At 39.8% G+C, this 21,757-nt stretch overlaps 1 protein-coding gene across 1 annotated transcript; it reads right to left on the reverse strand.

Annotated features, from left to right (window-relative positions):
• Positions 1-813: 813 nt before the first annotated feature.
• LOC136886771 (glucose dehydrogenase [FAD, quinone]-like) lies at positions 814-8,552 on the reverse strand. Its single transcript, XM_067159576.2, has 3 exons — positions 8,159-8,552; positions 3,636-3,839; positions 814-2,114 (listed from the first exon to the last, which is right to left on the reverse strand). Exons 1-3 carry the CDS (start codon positions 8,550-8,552, stop codon positions 814-816), a joined length of 1,899 nt encoding a protein of 632 aa, XP_067015677.2.
• Positions 8,553-21,757: the final 13,205 nt, after the last annotated feature.

The raw sequence follows: 21,757 nt of genomic DNA on the forward strand, positions 1-21,757 counted from the left end.
AAGAAAATAAGGGCCGTGGATTAGAGAATGTAGAAAAACTGGGATGCTCGTGGGCCTTGAGATTGAAAATGAAAATCCACAGCCTATTTCCAGTTCCAATAGGGTCAGCAATGGAATGAATGAAGCCCCATCTAGTGGCGAGAATTGGAACTATACCGGATGCTGAAACCTGTTGCACTCCTCCGACGCAATGATTGATGACTGACAGATGAAATGAAATGGAATTAGAGAGTTTTGAGGGAATGAAAGACGACAGGTCATGCCAGAGTACCCGGAAGAAAATCTGTCCCACCACTGCTTTGTCCAGCACAAGTCTCACATGGAGTGTCTAGGATTTGAACTATGGAACTCAGCGCCGAGCCACCGGCGCGCTGCCGCCTGAGAGATGGAAGCACCTTGAGATTGACACCTACAGATTTTGACATTATATTGGGAATAATTATTACCGACTTTCATGAAGGACGTTATACCAGCAGTAGTAAAATTAGAAGTAACATTATACTCTTTGGATACAAGGAATAGCAAAAGCTCTGTCATTCTGGGGAGTGGGATGGGAACGTACTTCGACAAGTAAGTTGAGTGTCCAAGTTACTAGTTCAAGTTACTTGCCTCCAGTTACTTGTTCAAGCAGCTTGAACGGCAACTCTACCCGTGTCGCCCCAGCCTTTAATGCACTCTAAAAATGGAGATAAGTGCGGTGTCAGCAACATCAGCTGAGCACTAGGCGTGAGAATTCAGTGTGGGAACGTGTTAAAAGTCTTTGGACTTGCGAGCATGAGTCTTTAGTGGATAAGTAACCCCTTTTGATTACTGTCACGTTGTTTTCTCTGACGATGTGAGCTTGTTCTTGTTCTTCCCGTTTACGCCGTACAAGTAAGATTCGTTATTCCAGTCCTCCTTTATCATATCCGCGCACTTCTCCGCGGCTGCTATTATAGCAGCCACTGGGTTACTGTTTGGCATGTAAGGAAACACAGATGCGTCTACCACTCTGATATTGAGTATCCCATGAACTCTGAGTCGAGGGTCCACCACAGCTTGAGCGTCCCCAGCAGGGCCCATGCGGCAGGACCCTCCGGGGTGATTCTCAGGACCAGTATTCCTCCTCACTACGCACGCCCAGTACTCATCACTCGCGAACACTGGCCCTTCGCAGCCCTTAACTACAGTAGTGTCCATCTGGAAGCCCCACGGCTTCAGTGCTTCCGTTTTGGTCATGTTGATAAGCAGCTTGATTCCCTCCACGAGAACGTCTACGTCGTGGGGGTCCGACAGGTATCTGGGGTTGATTAGTGGATAATCGAAAGGATTGGCGCTGCTCAGTTTCATGTGGCCCACACTTCGCGGCAGCACATTTGTCGGCCGAGAGTAGATGCTACGCCTGCCACATTTAGTGTTGATACTACCATCGCTACACTCACTACTCAAGCCAGTGCCCGCGCAGTGTGCGCTGTATCCGTCGAAGAAGACCTGAAGGTCCGGTACTCCGTCCTTGGCGTATTTTGACAAAAAGAATCCTGTTGACTGGGTCAAGCCAGTACTGCTCAAGGGACCAGTGCGAGTCCTCAAGAACTCGTTAATCGCTTCCATTGTGAGACTCACTTCGTTTGTTTCATTGATAAAGAAGTTCAAGCCTACCGATACATGATTGTGTAGGTTTTTACCCACAGGGAGGTCCGCCACTACAGGAATGCCTAATCCTTCTAAATCTTCACTAGGTCCAATACCGGATAACAGCAGAATATGCGGTGATCCTATAGCACCTGCCGAGATTATGACCTCCTTGCTTGCGAACACCGTCTTCTTCTTACCGTATTTGTCGACGAACTGCACTCCCTTGGCTCGGAACGCACTATTATCGACGATGATCTTAGTGACGTGGGAGTTGATGGCCACGTACAGGTTCTTCCGGTCCGAGTGTGGTCGTAGGTACATCCTGGGAGTGCTCGCTCGCAGACCTTGGTACACCATCATCTGGGCGATGTTGATGCCCGTTTGGTTGGCGCCGTTCAGATCACTCCTGCTGTAGCCTAACTCCGCACCTGCTGCCACTACAGCTTCCGCCAGCGGAGGACGATTTGGGTAGTGCTCCACTGGCATTGGACCCGATTCACCTGAAATGAATTTCCTCCAGTCAAATTGGCAGAAATTTCAGTATCTTCAATGATTGTACCGTTATTAGATAGATACATAATTTATTTATCCTGACAAAGTTAGGGACGCCTGTCTCTGTCTTACATTTAAGCAGTAACAGAATTAGATTGGTAACTAATTACAAATCATTAATTTTTAACCTATCATTCACGTAAACTATGTAGAACTACTGAACTATAGCTAACTGTTACTACTTGAACATTAAGGGCCTTTACTACGATTGTCAGATAAACAGCCGCATACGTAGTCTGCAGTTTCGCAAACTAGAAGTTAAATATTTTCTTGCGTCTACCTTCGGATTTTAACCACGGTATTGTTATGCGGAGGATGTAGTAACATTTTTATTGCGTTGGCTGTAACATTACTGAAAATATAGTGAAAGTTAGCGCTGTGGTATCCCTGTTCCCTGGTGTTTTCGGTTATTTTTTTACCGTCATTCAATGTGAAATTGTATTACTAGAGTCCAATATTAGACTGTTGTTAAGCTATAATATGGAAGTTCAGGTCAAGAAATGAATTCGGACTGAAATCTACACTTGCGAAGAAATGTTAAAATTAATTAAATATGTAACGAAATTCAGAAATTGTTGTAGAAATTAAAAATACTGAAAATGTTACCTGGTCACAAAAGATAAGGTTCATTTTATGTATCTTATCCATCTTATATAATTTTGTTTTTTGTCTAATACTATTTACGAGAATGCGCGATAGTGAAGTGTATTTTCTTAATCAATGCCACCGCATGCAGCGGAGGATCATTAATGTTATTATTAATTATTCAATTTATTGTTTACTATTTGATAGGTAGATAGTTTATTTTTTCCAAGACAGTGTTAGAATAGTAACTGGCAAGTATTTATCCCCAGATTCATGGAAATACTTCATTCGTAATACCGTGGAGGTCGGAAAAGAACAAGAGTTAACCAAGGGGAATAGGATAGATGAAAGTGATGAGTCTGACAAAAGTAAGTGAAAACCAATGCCAGGACTCAGCTATGGGTCCCGTGGACGCCAACCCACACTCCCAAGTTAAGAGATCGTGGGGTTCCTTTTAGTCGCCTCCTACGACAGGCAGCAGATACCATGGGTGTTAGATGTAGGATTTAGTAGTTATGTAGAAGTGAAAAGCTTAGCAGAGGATAGGGTGGCATGGAGAGCTGCACGAAACTAGTCTATTTACTGATAACCCAAACAACAACAGCGTTTTTTCTTGTATATAGTGTGAATACAAGAAGTTTTCAGAATTATTAAAAAGGAACCCTCCTGGCATTTGAATTAGTAAGGAGAGTAAGTAACCATGGAAACCATTCTCAGGACAGCCTTCTACCTCCCGACTTCAGAGTTCCTTTTCAAGTTGTAACTCCCTAAGAGTGAATTAATATTAGCTTGGCAATAATACTCGCACGTTGCTACCACCATAGATGAAGATGTTAAGGACGCTAGTGTTGCTAATTGAAGGTTAGTGATATAACAATCTTTACCGTGATATCCCGGATCCAACTCCTCCAAATTGCCATTACGCTCGGCCTTCATGAAATACGGAAGCACCTCGTCGTAACTCCAGCCGGTGTTGCCGAGGGCTGCCCAGTGGTCGTAGATGCTGCGGTGTCCTCGAGTGTACATCATACCGTGCATGGAGCCCGTACCAGAAACCATCTTACCCCGCGGCCACCTGCACACTCCACCTGAAAATAAGGTAACATCCATGTGTGGTTGGAAATTGCACCAATGTATCACTTCGAGACATAATGTTAGGATGAATGTAATTAATTTAATATTTTATTTATTTATTTATTTATTTATTTATTTATTTATTTATTTATTTATTTATTTATTTATTTATTTATTTATTTATTTTATTTATTTATTTATTTATTTATTTATTTATTTATTTATTTATTTATTTATTTATTTATTTATTTATTTATTTATTTATTTATTTATTTATTTATTTATTTATTTATTTATTTATTTATTTATTTATTTATTTATTTATTTATTTATTTATTTATTTATTTATTTATTTATTTATTTATTTATTTATTTATTTATTTATTTATTTATTTATTTATTTATTTATTTATTTATTTATTTATTTATTTATTTATTTATTTATTTATTTATTTATTTATTTATTTATTTATTTATTTATTTATTTATTTATTTATTTATTTATTTATTTATTTATTTATTTATTTATTTATTTATTTATTTATTTATTTATTTATTTATTTATTTATTTATTTATTTATTTATTTATTTATTTATTTATTTATTTATTTATTTATTTATTTATTTATTTATTTATTTATTTATTTATTTATTTATTTATTTATTTATTTATTTATTTATTTAGCGTGTGGCATTTCTCAAGGAAGGAAAACAACTATGAACACAACAGTCTATAAATAATATATACAAATATTAAATAACAATAATAAAAATAATAATAATAATAATAACCTTAAGATTAAACACTACAATACTGTAACCAAACCTGAGGCTTTATGTGCAGGGGAAACTCTAACGCTTCATAAAAAGGAAGAGCTGGAAAATATGCTAAAAAAAGAGCGAAACATTTGAGGACCAAGTCACATGGAAGAAGGGTACCGCCTCCAAACCGGGAAATCCACAGAAAAAATATCTAATATTGCGGCAGACCTCAGGAAAAGAAGGCTAAAATTTTATGGACATGTTAAGAGGCTTCCAGAAACCAGATCAATCCACCAAGTTCTTGAAAGAGTTGATAAACTGAAGAATTTCCCTTGGATACAACAAACAAAAGCGGACATGAAGAACGCACACATTCAACCTGAAGAAATTATGAATCGAAATATATATAGAAAGAAAATTGACAAGTGGGAAGTTTCTCTAGAGAATGAAGTTCCAAAAAGAGCAGGTCCCAAGTGGACGGAAGATAGGAAGAGGATGTTTAGTGAACAGATAAAAGCATCCTGGGTCCTCCGCAAACGAAATCATAAATGAAGGTTCGTGTGTTCCGAAAGGGACCATTCACGCATCATAATAATAATAATAATAATAATAATAATAATAATAATAATAATACCACGTGTATGCATAAGTTTTTGCTGGTATTTGTGGTAAAAAACACGTAATTTTCAAGCGAAATTCATTTTTATTGTTTATTCAAAATATTGATGATTGGATTCTACACACTTCGTCCATCTTTCAGGCAAGTTATGAATACCATCCAGAAAAACTGCTTGTATTTTGTGGCAAACCATTCTTCGTGCCATTTTCTAACTTCCTCGAAATTGCTGAAGTGCTGCTGCTCTGCCAGCACGTGTCCCATTGTTATGAAGAGGTGATAGTCAGATGGCGCCAGGTCGGGTGAGTACGGCGGGTCCGGAAGGATGTCCCGTCCAAGCGATTTCAAGGTGTCTTTCACTGGTTTTGCTGTGTGAGACGGCGCATTGTCGTGTAACAAAATTACTTTGCCATGTCTTCTGGCACATTCCGGTCTTCTTTCGATCAATGCATGATTTAAATTAATCATTTGTTGGCGATAGCGTTGTGTATTAACGGTTTCCCTGGACTTCAAGAGTTCATAATACATAATAATAATACCCCTCTGGTCTTTCACATTAAAATCACCACGTTTAAATTGTCGAAACCATGTCTCACATGTTCTAATCGATGGAACGCGATAACCATATGTTTGTACCAGCAAACGATGACTTTCCACAGCCTTTTTCTTTGGATTAAATTAGAAAAGCAATGCGTACCGCAAATGTTATTTTTTCAGACATGATCACTGAACGATACAACATAGACGCTAGTGTTTGGTGGACTCAACTTGTGTGTGTTGCTAGGTTGTCAGACGAACAAACTGACGTATGTGTCAAATTAATACGCTGCGTACTGTTCGCTGGTGCCATCTCTTTGTGAAATCGGGAAAGATTTATGCATACACCTGGTAATAATAATAATAATAATAATAATAATAATAATAATAATAATAATAATAATAATAATAATAATAATAATAATAAAAAGCTCCAGCATTTTTGACGAGAGGTATTGGTCGAATGCAGAAGCAATAAGAAAAAAGAGATTGCTGTGTTTTGGATATATCTATAGAATGCATGTTAGCAGATTGACAAAACAGATATGCAAGTACCTTCAGGAGAACAAGTAAACAATGAGCTGGATACAAGACGTGACGAAAGATTTAGAAATAAATAAAATAAGAAAAAAGGAAACTTTACAAAGGGAGAGACTTTTTAAAAGAGTTTTATGAATGCAAGGATTCCAAGGAATAATGAAAGGAAATCGGGTCCAAAGTGGTCTGAGGAGGATAAAGCATAGTGCAATGATGAAGGAATACTGGAAAGAACGGAAGAGAAAACATCAAGGTAGGATGAATTGAAATTGACACGTCCCTAGCAGGCCTCACCGCGAAGAAGAAGAAGAAGAAGAAGAAGAAGAAGAAGAATAAGAAGAAGAAGAAGACTGGAAAGAACGGAAGAGAAAACATCAAGGTAGGATGAATTGAAATTGGTCTCTAGCAGGCCTCACCGCGAAGAAGATGAAGAAAAAGAAGACTGGAAAGAACGGAAGAGAAAACATCAAGGAAGGATGAATTGAAATTGACACGTCCCTAGCAGGCCTCACCGGGAAGAAGAAGAAGAAGAAGAAGAAGAAGAAGACTGGAAAGAACGGAAGAGGAAACAACAAGGGAAGATGAATTGAAATCGACACGGCCCTAGCAGGCCTCACCGTGAAGAAGAGAATATTAAAAAACAAATGATACATTCAAATAATAAAATACATATTAATGGAATGGTACAAAACAAAGTAATATTAGAGCCTCACGTCCAGTCTAGCTACCCACTCTAGGCTCGATGGTATAGCACTGAAAAAGTCTCTCGGATCACCTGTGTAGGCTCTGAAATTGCACTCCTCGTTGATGCGCCGGATGGTTTGGTACGATGCTCCACAATCACAGGTTGGGCGTAACTGACTGTTATATCTGTATAAATAAAACTGGCCTACAAACTAATTCAGAACAGATACAACAAGCGAACAATATCCTACAAGGCTAAACTCGAACAATAAGGGAGAATGTATAGATCTTCCGACAGTGTGGTTCGAACCCACTATCTCCCGAATTCAAGCTGACAGCTACGTCACCTTGATCCAAACATATTATTATTATTATTATTATTATTATTATTATTATTATTATTATTATTATTATTATTAAAGAAGACAAAAACTAAGTACATGTACATTCTGTAGCTGAAAACTAAACCAACGTAAGTCTCATTTTAGTCATTTTACAGGCGAGAGGAAAAACGTCATTTGAAGAGTATTTTTGCTGCATTATGACTTAGGTGATAAATGTTCATCATTGTTCTTGATATATTCTGTGTAATTTTAATCACTGAACACATTCATTAATAAAGCCCGGATATTTATGCAGTAACAGGTTAGATTGCAAACTAATTTGTTTAGTAGAAAGTGTCGGCCACCCGCTCTTCCGTAATGTTGCAAGAGTAACATAAATTATAGGGGTTCTGATGGGCCGTACCCCTAATATTTATGCAAACCCCATAGCACAATCGTTGTGAAGGTAGACTATACTTGCTACTCGCTTCAGTAAGTTTGCATTCTAACCTATTAATGCATAAAAATCCGGGCTCTGTCATTAATATAACTTACACTTAAAATGGTTAATTATTATTTTATTGTCATAAAAATAAAATGACAGTGGACTTGCGTTTGTTTGGCTCTGAGGTAGAGTTATAATGAATCCGAGATTAACGTTGTTATAGATTTAGTTTGAAAGTATGCGAATGTAGTCGAAAAATAAAAGAATTTACGATTATATCACAATTTCCAGTATATTATTATCAAGGAAAAATTTGTAAAGCGGTGTATTTGATAATGAATTGTTGACAGTATTCCTGGCCAAGATGTTGTATTGCTGATTTAAAAGTATTGTCTTATTTTAAACCTCCTAGATTGTTTATATACGTACCGTTGTTGAGACAAGCATTCTGCTGAGCGACTGTGGTGTAGTTCCAGTCTAGCTCCGTATGGAGTGCGGACACCGCAAAAGCTGGTAGTTGTGTTGTTGTAGGTTCCTCTGGTCCTGCCTCCAGCAAGAGAACGTTCCAGTCCGGGTTCTCCGTGAGACGCCCCGTCACAACGGGACCTGCTACTCCAGCTCCCACCACGATGAAGTCGAACTCGGCACCATCCACTTCCAGGTCGTCCCTGCCCACGCGGTGGCACGCCTCCGTGATGTCGCACCGAGACCTAAAGAGGGTGTCCACCAGACTCATGAACATGACGAAGGAGGCTGCACATGTGCCCGGCAGGTAGGAGACGTCCTGGAAACTGCAGGAGCAGCAGGTACCGCCGGACGTCATCTTGCTTCTGAAACACAACACTACTATTCAGTTGTTGTCATCAGACTGTTGTACTCACGCTTCTAGAACATGCCTCTGACAACCATGACCTGAGTGTCCACACCAGGGTTTATGCATGCTATGGTACAATAACGCCAGCACTTCTTTATGGTATGCACTCAAGAGTTTGACGGCATCTACCACCTGTTGCTCACACAGACAGGCCACCAGAGGTACAGTTGGGGACAAAACATGACGACCCCAGTTCCTGGAAGCGAGCTGAAAGCCAATAGTCAGTCACACCCTGCTGAGTTAACGAGCTCTAAGTGATCCTTGTTTGTTTTGGAGAGGCTGCCAAACCACTTTCTTCCTCATTCTCTGTAGTATTTACCCTTTCTTCATGTACAGTGCAGTAGCCGATTTGGCAACTCTGGCTGCAGTAGAGGTAGTAAATCCTATAAGTCGCTAATAGGCACAGAGCTGCCGCTGGAAAGTAGTGGTGTGAGGTGGTGTCGTCATGATTTGTCCCAAACTATAAACGCATTTGCCTGGTACACTTATTGCATTGCACTAGAGTAGAACACAGCCCGGAAGGCGGTTTCGTTGCGCAGAAAGAGACAGAAGTATGAGGTGCGGTGATGCCAATGTGGCTACTCATAACAGCATGTATGTGTAAACATTTTTTCATCCAGTTATATCTTTAATTCCAAAGCGATGACCTATCATTTTTGGGCTTAAAAGTTTCCTGAAAATCCAAATTAATTTTTAACATCAAACCTCGAGAAAGTGTTAAGGGTAATTTTCTAGATATTAAAGAAGTTAAATGGAAGTTGAGAGAAATGAAGGCGAAGTACAGAGAGCATAACAACATGAATGCGTAAACATTTTTTCATCCAGTTATATTTTGAATTCCAAAGCGATGACCTATATTTTTCGAGGGCTTAAACGTTTCCTAAAAGTCCAAATTAATTTTTAACATCAAACCCCGCGAATGTGTTGAGGAAAATTTTCGAGATATTAAGGAAGGTAAATGGATGGTCCAGTTTCAATGCCGTAGGATATTCGCCATTTTTATACATATCAAATATTGTTGTACGCAGAACATTTTAAATGAAATCATCGAGGACCGTTACTGGTTTCTTCCTCTAAGGGTTCTTCTCTGGCGACCTGAACATCACATTATTTTTATTTCCGAAGCTTGTTTTATCCTCTGTACTGTTTGCAGGCCGATACCACACGCGAGTGCTGTCTTCTTTTGAAGCGTGGCAACATGGCGTTCCTCACCTTCTCCCCCTATGAACGCCTGCTGCTGCATGCTTACCAAATACAAATACACTTTAAATACTATTTCCCTCGCCTGTCGACGGAATACTTGTCTTTTTGTTCTTCCTGGATCTACCGTACACACGCAAATAGTTCCCTAAATTCGTTGATTATAATATTTACAAATAATACTCTAAACATTCACTCGTGACCCGCACAAACAGGCACCTCTTACTGATATGATTCTATTGGCTCAGCGGAAAACACGTCATACTACAAAGCGCGCGAATGTTACTGCGCAACCCTCTTCAAACCGCCTTCCGGGCTGCGTTCTACTCTAGTGTTGGCTACAAGTGTATGGTTCGAAGCAGCGTATCGATTCATTCAACTGTCCGAGCGAATCGAATCGCAGCAACGGCGAGCTCACGGCACACGATTCAGTAGACTTGCAGTAGACAGTGCTGAGTGGCGCGCTCACGGATCAGTCGGACAACACACACGCGGTTCACTGGACATTGTACGGGAGCAAGCAGGGGAATTCACTTTTTAAGATAGGGCTCCCAAAACCGGTATCGGTTGACAGGCCACAAAAATTCGCGACTTACGTCACAAAATTAACGAAAGAAATGGGTGGGTGTTGTCAGGGAGCCGAACTTGCGCTGCGGGCGAGAGACAGTACAAAACCATAGCACACTGAAAGAATCGTACCCCATAACGGACCCTCGCTCTCAGCTCATTTGAAAACAATACCCCCTTGCATTGAATGCCTTTTTTTTCTTACAGGGAAGACTAAGGTAATTGTCTTTCAGGAATAGACTACCGGGCGAGTTAGCCGTGCGGTTATGGTCGCGCAGCTGTGTGCTTACATTCGTGAGATAGTGGGAAGGAACCCCACTGTCGGCAGCCCTGAAGATGGTTTTCCGTGGTTTCCCATTTTCACACCTAAAAATGCTTGGGCTGTATCTTAATTAAGACGACGGCCGCTTCCTTCTCGCTCCTAGTCCTTTTCTAACCCATCGTCGCCGTAAGACTTGTCCGTGACGGTGCGACGCGACGTAAAGCAAATTGTAAAAAAAAAAAAAAAAAAAAAAGGAACAGACATAAAAAGAGTACAGTTGAAGATTTAATGCTTAAACACGAAAACCGCAGAACGAGAGTTTAACTAATTTCATATAAGTATTAAAATAATTAGGACTGTTTCTGCGTAGATGCCACACATTTATTCATCCTCTTGTTGCAGTAGGTGGGGGACGATGGTGGGGTGACAGCCCTAAAGAAAGAATGTGAATAGAGCAGAACCTTCTTCCCATATCAGAATCGGGCTTTGAATTACTGATGCGTCTAAAATATTTTCTGACCAGAATAACCCGGACTCTAAAAAATTTGGAACATGAGTTTATTTAAAATGAAATTAATGAAGAAAAAATATCCACTATACCCGGAAATATGGACAAATATGGGAAATAAAATATGTTTTCAATCTCTCCAGATAACCTAATTCGTAGATGTCACAAAATTTTAACTGTAGGTAGTGGGTTATGTTATGTTTAGGCAGTAATATGTGAGAATGTGTAGGGAATTGCACAACACATTGAATCCACCTTAGCTTACTTTATTTTCCTATGTCTTGATGACTGCCTAATTGCTTCAGCATCAGTAGAGAAACATCGTGAGCATCTAAAGATTGTGCTTGAGAAGGTGCATGAATTTGGCCTCCGAATGAATGTTTCCAAGTCTGTACTTTGTGTAGAGCAATTGGAATTTTTGAGACACTTAATCACCACGGAAGGCTCCTGACCTTACCGGATAAAGTGGAAACTATTGTTGACTACAAACTACCACAGATAGATCATGACCTTCATGTATTCTTAGGTACCGTTGACTTCTACAGACGATACCTCAAGGATACAGCAGAAACGCGGTCCCTTTTGCATGCTTATCTGAAAGGGGCTAACTGACATTCGAATAAGGACTTCTTCTTCTTCTTCTTCTTCTTCTTCTTCTTCTTCTTGGCCTTTGCCCAATTATCAGGGTCGGCACATTGTATAGAATTACAGTAGCCCATTTTTACACCCCGTAGTCATGAAACCTCCAGGTTCACACGAAATCGTAACCAGAGGTGCTTGGCTTATAATTTCACAAAATCCCTCTTGCAATAGACATGATGCGATCTGTTGCCGCCCCGGTAGAAAACAGTTTCGATGCCTGTCTGTTATCATAACCCTATTATTATTATTATTATTATTATTATTATTATTATTATTATTATCATCGATAATTGCGGTAATGTCTGAGGGGAAAACTAGGTGAATACTATCTCCCCTAGCTCCCCACTCCTTGTTTTCAGGGAGCGAGTTATTAGCGGAAGCCCGGTTGTCCATTAGCGAACTGATCATATCGAGAATGGGGATAATTCCCGTATGAATGAAAATAGAACATATGTACCTACATGGATATGATGATAATAGCTTCGCAATAACTGACGAAACATGAGGGCGAACTGGAAAGTGATTTTGCAGTTTAACCCACATCTGGAACGATGATATTAGCAGGCTGTGGATTGTATGCGTACAATAATGATATTGCTGAGTGTCAAATCTCTTCCTTTCTAGTCTTTCTTTGCTACTGTTGGTTGTAAATACAACTGTGTTCGTTCGGTCGTATAGTAGCACAAATATTGTATTAAATATAAACTCCAACAGGTAGGGTGTAAGATGATATCCTTGAGGAACCCAATAATTCTTCTTATTCTGCTCATTCTCCTCCTCCTTCTTCTTCTTCTGTTCGATTTTGGTCACTGCCAGTACAGGTTTATTCCTTGGTTTATCTCCTCTCTCTCTTTCTTTCTTTCTTTCTTTCTTTCTTTATTTCTTTATCTGTTTAACCTCCAGGGTTGGTTTTTCCCTCGGATTTAGCGAGAGATCCCACCTCTGCCGCATCAAGGGCAGTGTCCTGCAACGTGAGACATTGGGTCGGGGGGGGGGGGTACAACTGGGCAGGATCGCCCGGTTTGACGCCACAGGACTTCCTTCTGTGGGGCTATTTGAAGGATGTAGTGTACGCTCAGCAGCCGGAAAATCCTGAAAGCCTTCGAAACCTTATTACGGAAGCTTGCGATTCGGGCTACAAAGAGCCAGAATGCCAGTTCAACGGCGGGCTGAAACGTACATTACTGCAGAAGGTAAACTATTCGAACCCTTACTGCGCTAACAGGCTGTTGCTCAGTCAAGCGGATTCAATCCCCCAACCATACTGTCCTCGTTCAGCTCTACTTATAAAGCATCCGCATAAGCAGGCCTCATGGCCTAGAACAGTGCCAAAATAAATGCATAAATAAATTTTAAAAAAATTAAATAACTCACGACGTGAGGACATTCGGATACAGTGGCTCTTTGGATGATACTCGAAGTACAAAATGCGAATAAAATTTACAGGCTCAAGTGGGAATCGAACCCACCTACACCACGGTGACTCCAGCGAGTAGTTTTCCAGAAAGCCTACTAGACGGACTACTACTTCCGCTTCACAAATGCACACGCGTTTTCTATCAGTAAGCTTTTAGCGTTCATTTCATACCCTACTGAAAGCTCATTATTAGCACGTACTTTTTTACATAACCGTATGACAGTTTGATGCATTGTGTAAATGCCTGTCGCATACGGAACATGTTTTTTTACAAAGGTAATGGTGCAGTGAGTGATTAAAGGCGATTGTTGCTTGGTAATAGGCAAAGGAAAATAGACCATAACGACACCAGTGACGTGCGGTGGAATGACTGACAGCGGCTGACTTACACGGTATTTATTATCATTTGATTTTCGTACAGGGAAAAGTGGTTGTATTCAAGAGATCTGTAGGCTCGTCTTCATAGCTACTGCACGAACAATATTGTAATTACTTTGAAGCAATAATTCATCTTGCCATTGCCCCACTGACTGTTCCCTGTACAAATGTCCTTGCAATTTGAACAGAATCCTTCTCCTCTGAGCTGCAAATTTCCCAGTCCCTGAACGATTTTTATGCAGAAGTATTTTTGTTATTCTTCTTCTTCTTTGAGTAATTCAGTCTAATGATTGGTTTACCCCTGCGATGAGTCTTCTCCAACTGGGTCGATCTTGTGCAGTACGGTTTGCGTCCGTATAGCTCCTGCATTCTGGGTTCACAAAAATGTCATCATGAATGTCTTCTTGGTCGTCCACGAGGGCGTTTCCCTGATAACCTTCCAAAATGTCCATCAACACATTCTTCAATATTCTTATTCCTCTCCACCCAGCTGACGCCATTATTATTAGTTAATTAATTAATTAATTAATTAATTAATGTTACTGGTTTACGTCTGACTAACTAGCATACTTTTACGGGAGAGACGGAGGTGCCTGAATTTTGGCCCACAGAGTTCTTTAACGTTTCAGTGAATCTGCTGACACGACTCGGACGTATTTGAGCACCTTCAGAAATACCATGGTACTGAGCCAGGATTGAACCAGCCAACTTGAGCTCAGAGGGCCAACGCTGTACCGCCTGAGCTACCCAGCTCGACTATCATCATCAACATCATCATCAACATGTCCGGCTCCATGGCTAAATGGTTAGCGTTCTGGTCTTTGGTCCATAAGGTCCCGGGTTCGATTCTGGCCGGGCCGGAGATTTAACCTTAAATGGTTAATTCCCTTGACTCGAGGGCTGGGTGTTTTTGCTGTCCCCAACATTCCTGCAACTCACACACCACAATAACACGCACTTACATACACTTGACAGTTGCCGCCCACCCTCATTGGAGGGTCTGCCTTACAGGGGCTAGAAATAGCCACATGAAATTGATTTATTTGTCATCATCATCATCATCATCATCACAGACTTCCGACGTTTGTGTGAGGTCCCTGATGCTCCATATTCAGTTTTGGGCTTGATCGAGAGTTTAAGACCGGATACCTTTCATATCGATATACTTCGTCCTTTTAATAATTCCGCTCGAAGCTAGAGGAATTCGAAGAATCCATAATATTCCGTTTGGAAGTCTAAGGGATAGACATTTAAAACAATATATTAATTAATGAAATTAGTTATATATTTACAAAACTATAAGTCAGCAGTTTAACGTCGATGCGAACAACAGTGATGTGATTTTCATTTCAGAAATCTCACTGGGACCGGGACGGATTGTAAAGCTGTAATTTCAATTTGGGAGAAAACTGATATGTGGGAATCCCATCGTGAACAGCACTGTACTTTTAAGGCCTGGTGCTTATCTTCCCTGTCCTTCCTCACTGTCACCGGAAATATTTGGATGTTAGTGGGGGATGCAAAACAGCTAACAAAAATAATGCTCTAACTTGTAGATTCGTTAAATAATAATAATAATAATAATAATAATAATAATAATAATAATAATAATAATAATAATAATAATAATAATAATAATAATATGCTTCAGAGTGCATGGTTTTAAATAAAAGAGTGGAACTGCAGGAACTCGAATAGAAGTAAAGCAAGATTCTGGGGAAAATTCTGGAATCACAGAAGACTTCTGATGGGACATGCAAGAAAAGGAGAAACGAGGAACTCTACGAATACACTGAAAATACCAGGGAAACGATGAGGAAACGAAAGCTGAAATTCTACGCACACCTGGTAAGAGTGGATGTCAAACGACTGACTAAAATAATCTTCGAATGCATCGTGGGTTTAAAGACCTCCTCCAGATCGGTAGAAGAGGTCATGCGCGATGCAGAAGAAGTTGGAATTACACTAGAGATGATCCACAATAGAAGAGAGTTCAGAAGAAGAGTCGACAGTCAAAAATCATTTGAAGAGAAACCACTAAAACGGAGACCAGACCGGATCATTTCCGAAGAGAAGAGAAAGATGAGAAGCCAAAGACTGAAGAGGTTCTGGGAAGAGAAGAAAAGAAAGGCCAAGATGCTTTTTCTATGCGGTCCATAGATGAAAGAAAATAATATTAATAATAATAATCTGGTATCTTCACTGATACCGTAAGCAAGAGACGTCTGAAATTATATGACCATGCCATTCTACAGAATGGCCAGTGACAGACCCGTCAAAAGATTAGTCATAGCAATCAGCTCAAAGAAGGTCAAAATAAACTGGCTAGAAGAAACTAAGGCGGACCTCCTGGAAACGAATACCATGGACGACATCGTAGAAGATCGTGGAGCCTTTAGTACAGTAGAAGCCAAGCACAAATTCGTGGAGAAACGTAAAAAGAAAACTGGCAGGAAGTGGTCCATAGAACGCAAGATACAAACATCACAGTGCATTCATGAATAGATTTTGGGAGTATGAGAAGGCGAAAACAATCGGGTCACAGAACAAGTTCGAACGCACTCTCTGGATGGGCATAACAAAGTAAGAAAGAAACAAAGAAATATACCGTAGAAAAAGGAATTGCCTTATCTTTTAACAAAATACATTTACAACGAAAATCACTCTCGGTTAAAAGCAGAAGAAAAACAACATTACGACACTGCAAAAAAACCTGAACGCCTTTATGCAGCAGAATGTTCACTCTTGAAAAAAAGGAGAAATTGAAGAATTCTAGGAAAAATGAATGCATTAATGATGGTTATAACCTGGATGTTTAGGCAATAATAGGTGTGAATGCAAATTAACTTTGGTAGTAGAAAGTATCATCTAGCTCGCTCATCCGTTATGAAGCAAGTGTAACATATATTTTAGGGGTTCTAATGATACGGTCCCCTAATTTTGATGAAAATCTCACAGCCCACTCTTCCGTAATGTAGAAAGTGTAAGATAGATAGGGGTTCTAATAAGCCGGGCCAGTAATGTTGTTGCAAATCCCCTTAGCCCGCTCTTCCCTAAAGTAGCAAGAATAACATAAATTCCAGGGGGTCTATTAAGCCGGGCCCTTAATATTTATGCAAAGCTCATAGCCCGCTCTTCCCTAAAGTAGCAAGAATAACATAAATTCGAGGGATTCTCTTAAGCCGGGCCCCTAATGTTTATGCAAACCTCATAGCCCGCCCTTCCGTAATATGGCAAGTGTAACATAAATTTCAGGGGTTCTGTTAAGTCGGGGCCCTAATATTTATGCAAACCTCATAGCCCGCTCTTCCGTGATGTAGCAAGTGTAACATAAATTCTAGGGATTCTAATAAGCCGGGCCCCTAATATTTATGCAAGCCTCATAACAGAACTGATCTTTACTTGCTTCAGTATGTTTGCATTCTAACCCATTCATGTCTAAATATCCAGACTATACTGTAGGCGAATTGCTTTTATTGTTTTCAGAGACATTGAAATACCGGAAATTTGATACCGCATACGTTATTTTCTTTGCCGATAAGTCGATCGACATGAGGGTTACGTAATATTGTGCATCTTCGGATACAACCGAACTGAGCCGAGAGCGAATAGAAAATTCATGACCAGCATTAAAGATGTCCCGAAACACACTGACAATAAAGACAGAATAAATGAAGTTATTAAAAGTACCTTGCTGGGATCACAGAGCCCATCGACCGGGCGAGTTGGTCGTGCAGTTAGGAGCGCGCAACTGTGAGCTTGCATCCGGGAGATAGTGGGTTCGAACCCCACTGTCGGCAGCCCTGAAGATGGTTTTCCTTGGTTTCCCATTTTCACATCAGGCAAATGCTGGGGACGTACCTTTATTAAAGCCACGGCTGCTTCCTGTCCCTTCGTCGCCATGAGACCTATCTGTGATGGTGCGATGTAAAGCAACGTGTAAGCACACTATCAAAGTGATCCAATGAGAGTGCCTATACGCTTCAGAATGCCGAGGATTAACAAGACATTAAAAATCGAGGAAAACGAGAGATAAATCTTCGGAGGCAGAAAATGCGCTGATTACGGGGTCTTACCATAGACTAATACGCCATCTCCTTTACATCCGTGGTAAAACCTCTAAATACCATGTGATGGGATGTGTTAATGTATTTACCCTAATGATCATCATTCGTTATATTAAGACCCAGGAACTTACAGTGAACCCCCATGAAGTTCTATCACCCCATCAACACAGTAATTAAAAGTGAATCGGTTTACCAGAATGTACGGCTAACGGCGGAGTCAGAATATTATGTGAAGATATAAACATACACGCAGATATAGCTGAAAAGGTAATAAAATATTGGCTGAGATTAAGAAGGGGAAACGTGGGAGGTGAGGGGGAATATTGAATTTAACATATCAACACCAGGTGAAACATTTAACTGATGATTACTGGTTAAAGAAATTTAAAAGGATGCTTGATAGAATAGGAATGGGAGAATACTGGGGTAGAGAGATTCAGAAAAGGACAAGAAATGGTGCAAGAAAGTAACGAATAGAGTGAAAGATATTGAGAAGCAAATGATTATGGAAGAACGTAAGACTAAATTACTAAATTAATGTCAATTAAGAACGAAAGGGCTGGGGTGTGGTGGATGATGGACCTTAGAGTCCGAAAACCGATTTTGAAATACAGTTTAGTGTGCTGATACGACTGTATATGAGTAATTACAACAATAAGACATAAGTAAGCACTAATAGAACTTAGAAAGGTACGATACATGTTTGTCCTAGACTGTACAACTCTGTTAACGCCTAGGACAACATAAACAAATAAACTTTAAAGAAAAAACTACAGTTGAGAAACTCGACCGAAATAGTTTTATTGTAATGTTTAATATGGTAATAGGGAAAAGAATGCATGCATCAAAACACATCAGGTGATTACTCCATCCACAGTTTCAGATTATTCGAAATTGACGGATGAATTATTCTGTTCTATTTTAATTAAAAGTGAGAGGACTTTTCCTCTTGGTGAAACTTACTAAAAGTTATGTCACTCTCGGTACATTCCGTAAGAGCGCGCGCTAGGCGACACTTGCTGCTAGCTAAATTAGTTTGCATTATAACCTATTACTGGGTAAACATCACGACTATAATTTATTATTATAAATGTTGACGGTCTGAAATAATTTAATGGTTATCGTAACTCATTACTGTAGAGCCCGGATTTTTATGGTTTAATAGGTTAGAATGCAAACTTACTGAAACGAGTAGCAAGTATAGTCTACCTTCACAACGTTTATGTTATGGGTTTTGCACAAACTTTAGGGGTACGGCTCATCAGAACCCCTATAATTTATGTTACTGTTGCTACATTATGGAAGAGCGGGTGGCCGACACTTCCTAGTAAACAAATTAGTTTGCAATGTAACCTGTTACTACATAAAAATCCGGGCTTTACTCATTAGACGCAGAATGTCTTCCTCATTTACAAAATAATATCATTTCTCTCACACTCTCTGCTCTGGTTTTATTACAAAAGCAATTAGTATCATAAATCGTACGAAGTTGCACTGTATATATGACTCACCTGTTCTCTCTTGCAATCCGTGTAACGAACTGACTGCCAATCCCCGCGTCACCCACCCCTATATACATGTGGCCGGTTCTAATTACAATGCATTCTCTGCGGGCTCCGTACCCAAGGTCGTGTTCCTACACCTGCTTATCAGTAAGCTACTTCGTTTGCAAATAAACTATCTTCTTCAGTGAATTATTAGAAATTTTCAGCAAGAGCTTCCTGGATTACGTATTTGCCTGGAAAATCCCTAACTTCAGACTGATTGGGGAATCTGTCATTCTTGTGCCGTATCATTATCGTCTTTGGTAAAGGGCCGAGGCAACTGCGCTTCTCTTCTTCAATGTGAGGATTACGCTGCAAATTCCATGACGTAACCGTGAAATAAGCGTGATGTTTCGAGAATGAAAGAAATCAACCAGAAGCGGTGTATCCGTATACAGTGTCTCCTTATTTCATCCACCTCATCTGGTGAAAGACTGTATAGAGAGGTCATTAAACACATACTAAAGAGGTGTTCCCGACGGATGTGTGCTGGGACCGTTCTTCTTTAGTTTGTACGGTGCACATGTCAAAGCGGCTGCTGTTCCTTATTGATGAGAATAGTGATTGTATTTCTGTGACAGGAAGACTTAGTGTCCTGATCGTAGTTTGAAGTGACCAACACGGAGTGGTTCAACAGTACCGGGCGAATTGTCCGCAAAATTAAGGGCGTGCTGCTGTCAGCTTGCATTCGGGAAATTGTCGCTTCGAACCCCACTGTTGGCAGCATTAAAAATGGTTTTCCGTGGTTTCCCATTTTCACGCACTCATTCTCAATTATAATTTTCTAAATTCTGTTCAGTGGATACATTTTAAAATTTTAAATATCATTACGTTTCGTTTTACCTCGTACCGTTAAGGGGTTGTGACGTGTATGTTAGGACCCTTTAAGATATAATAATAATAATAATAATAATAATAATAACAATAATAATAATAATAATAATAGTAAATTTTCACACCAGGCAAATGTTGGGGCCTGTACATTAATTAAGGCCAGGGCCGCTTTCTTCCACTCCTAGCCCTTTCATTTCCCATCGTCGCCATTTCTGTCGGTGCGACGTAAAGGAACTTGCGAGAAAAAAGTAAAAAGGTCGCTTAACAATCAGTCAATCAATCAATCAATCAATCAATCAATCAATCAATCAATCAATCAATCAATCAATCAATCAATCAATCAGATATGCATTTAGGACTGTCGCCCACGTAGCAGATTTCCGATCGGTTGTTTACCTAATATTCTCTTAAATTCTTTCAAAGAAGTTGGAAATTTATGACAATTATTCCAATCCCTAATCCCGCTTCCCACAAAGGAGTATTTGCCTCAATTCGTCCTCTTGAATTCCTACTTCATCTTCATTTGATGGTCTCTCCTAACTTATAAAAATTCCACTCAAGCGCATTTGTCTACTAATGTCATTTCACTCCATCTCTCCGCTGACAGCTCGGAACATACCAAGTCTTCCCAGCGCTGTGTTTGCAACATTTTTGTAACACTACTCTTTTGCTGGAAATCATCCAGAACAAATCGCGCTGCTTTCCTTTGGATATTTTCTAGTTCTCGTATCAATTAATCCTCATGTGGGTCCCGTACACTGGAACTGGTGAGTTATACTGGAGTTGTCGCGTTTGAATAGAATTAAATCTTACTGATGAACCTAGGTTCTCGTAGATCATTGTCACGTACATCTTATAGCTGAGTTAAAGCCACATAATATTCAAGAGTCCAACTAAAAAGCGGAACTTTCAGCCAAGTTTCATTGGCATTCATCAGGGCAAAGCATGTGACATTGTCTTCCACAGTTCTTGAACAATGTATATGCTTACTGTCAGACCCTCTGGGGCAAATTATGTTAACTGCAAAAGATCGAATGCTCGATAAGCAAATCATTTAACGTTCAAATCATCGTTGTCTTAGCCAGGCGCGGCTACATCTGCAGAGCTGCAGATTCACCTGGGCTAGAGATCGATACTCATTCAGATACTGGTGATCTGGCAACCTTGTTAGGATCTGTGAATGACAGAACATTAGGTTTGAAAGCATGAGAGCACACTTCACTACAGCTTTCTCTGATCGGTGGCTGAGTCGTCCGTAACCTTCTTTGTTGACTGCACGCCTTGCAGGACGGCCTATTCGCATGTGTCGTTGAGACCTTGGAGTTATTAAAAATTAATACATTAGAGGAAGCAGCAGCGCCACCGTATGCGAGAGAATCTCTGACGCCGTACTTATCAATATAAATAGATTTTTTTTAAAACTTTGTGGATGTTGATATGGTTTAAAATTCTTACATGTCACCATTCTGTAATGCTTCTGTTCAGTAGAAAGAAAACCCAAAACAGAAGAAGAGCGTGATAAAAGAGGACAGTGTTCAGCTGCGATTAAGTAATACAAAATCAATTTACTGTTCATGTTAAGTCGTCAAACAACGTACTTTAAGATTGTGGTTCGTAGGCCTACATTTCTCTATCTTTTGTGTAAATGGCATAATTATATCCAATGACCGAAAACATCATCTCTCGTACGAAGCGAATGAGTGATTTGTTAGGCCTACAAGTAATCATGAATATG

Source organism: Anabrus simplex, chromosome X (genome assembly GCF_040414725.1).
Source record: "Anabrus simplex isolate iqAnaSimp1 chromosome X, ASM4041472v1, whole genome shotgun sequence".
Lineage (NCBI taxonomy): Eukaryota > Metazoa > Arthropoda > Insecta > Orthoptera > Tettigoniidae > Anabrus > Anabrus simplex.

What these genes read in the sequence shown, in the direction of transcription:
- LOC136886771 (XM_067159576.2), bottom strand. Translation starts at nt 8,552, where the DNA reads ATGACGTCCGGCGGTACCTGCTGCTCCTGCAGTTTCCAGGACGTCTCC. An exon ending in GAATGCTTGTCTCAACAACG is followed by an intron (nt 3,840 to 8,158) that starts GTACGTATATAA and finishes CCTTATTTTCAG; the next exon opens with GTGGAGTGTGCAGGTGGCCG. An exon ending in GTTGGATCCGGGATATCACG is followed by an intron (nt 2,115 to 3,635) that starts GTAAAGATTGTT and finishes AATTCATTTCAG; the next exon opens with GTGAATCGGGTCCAATGCCA.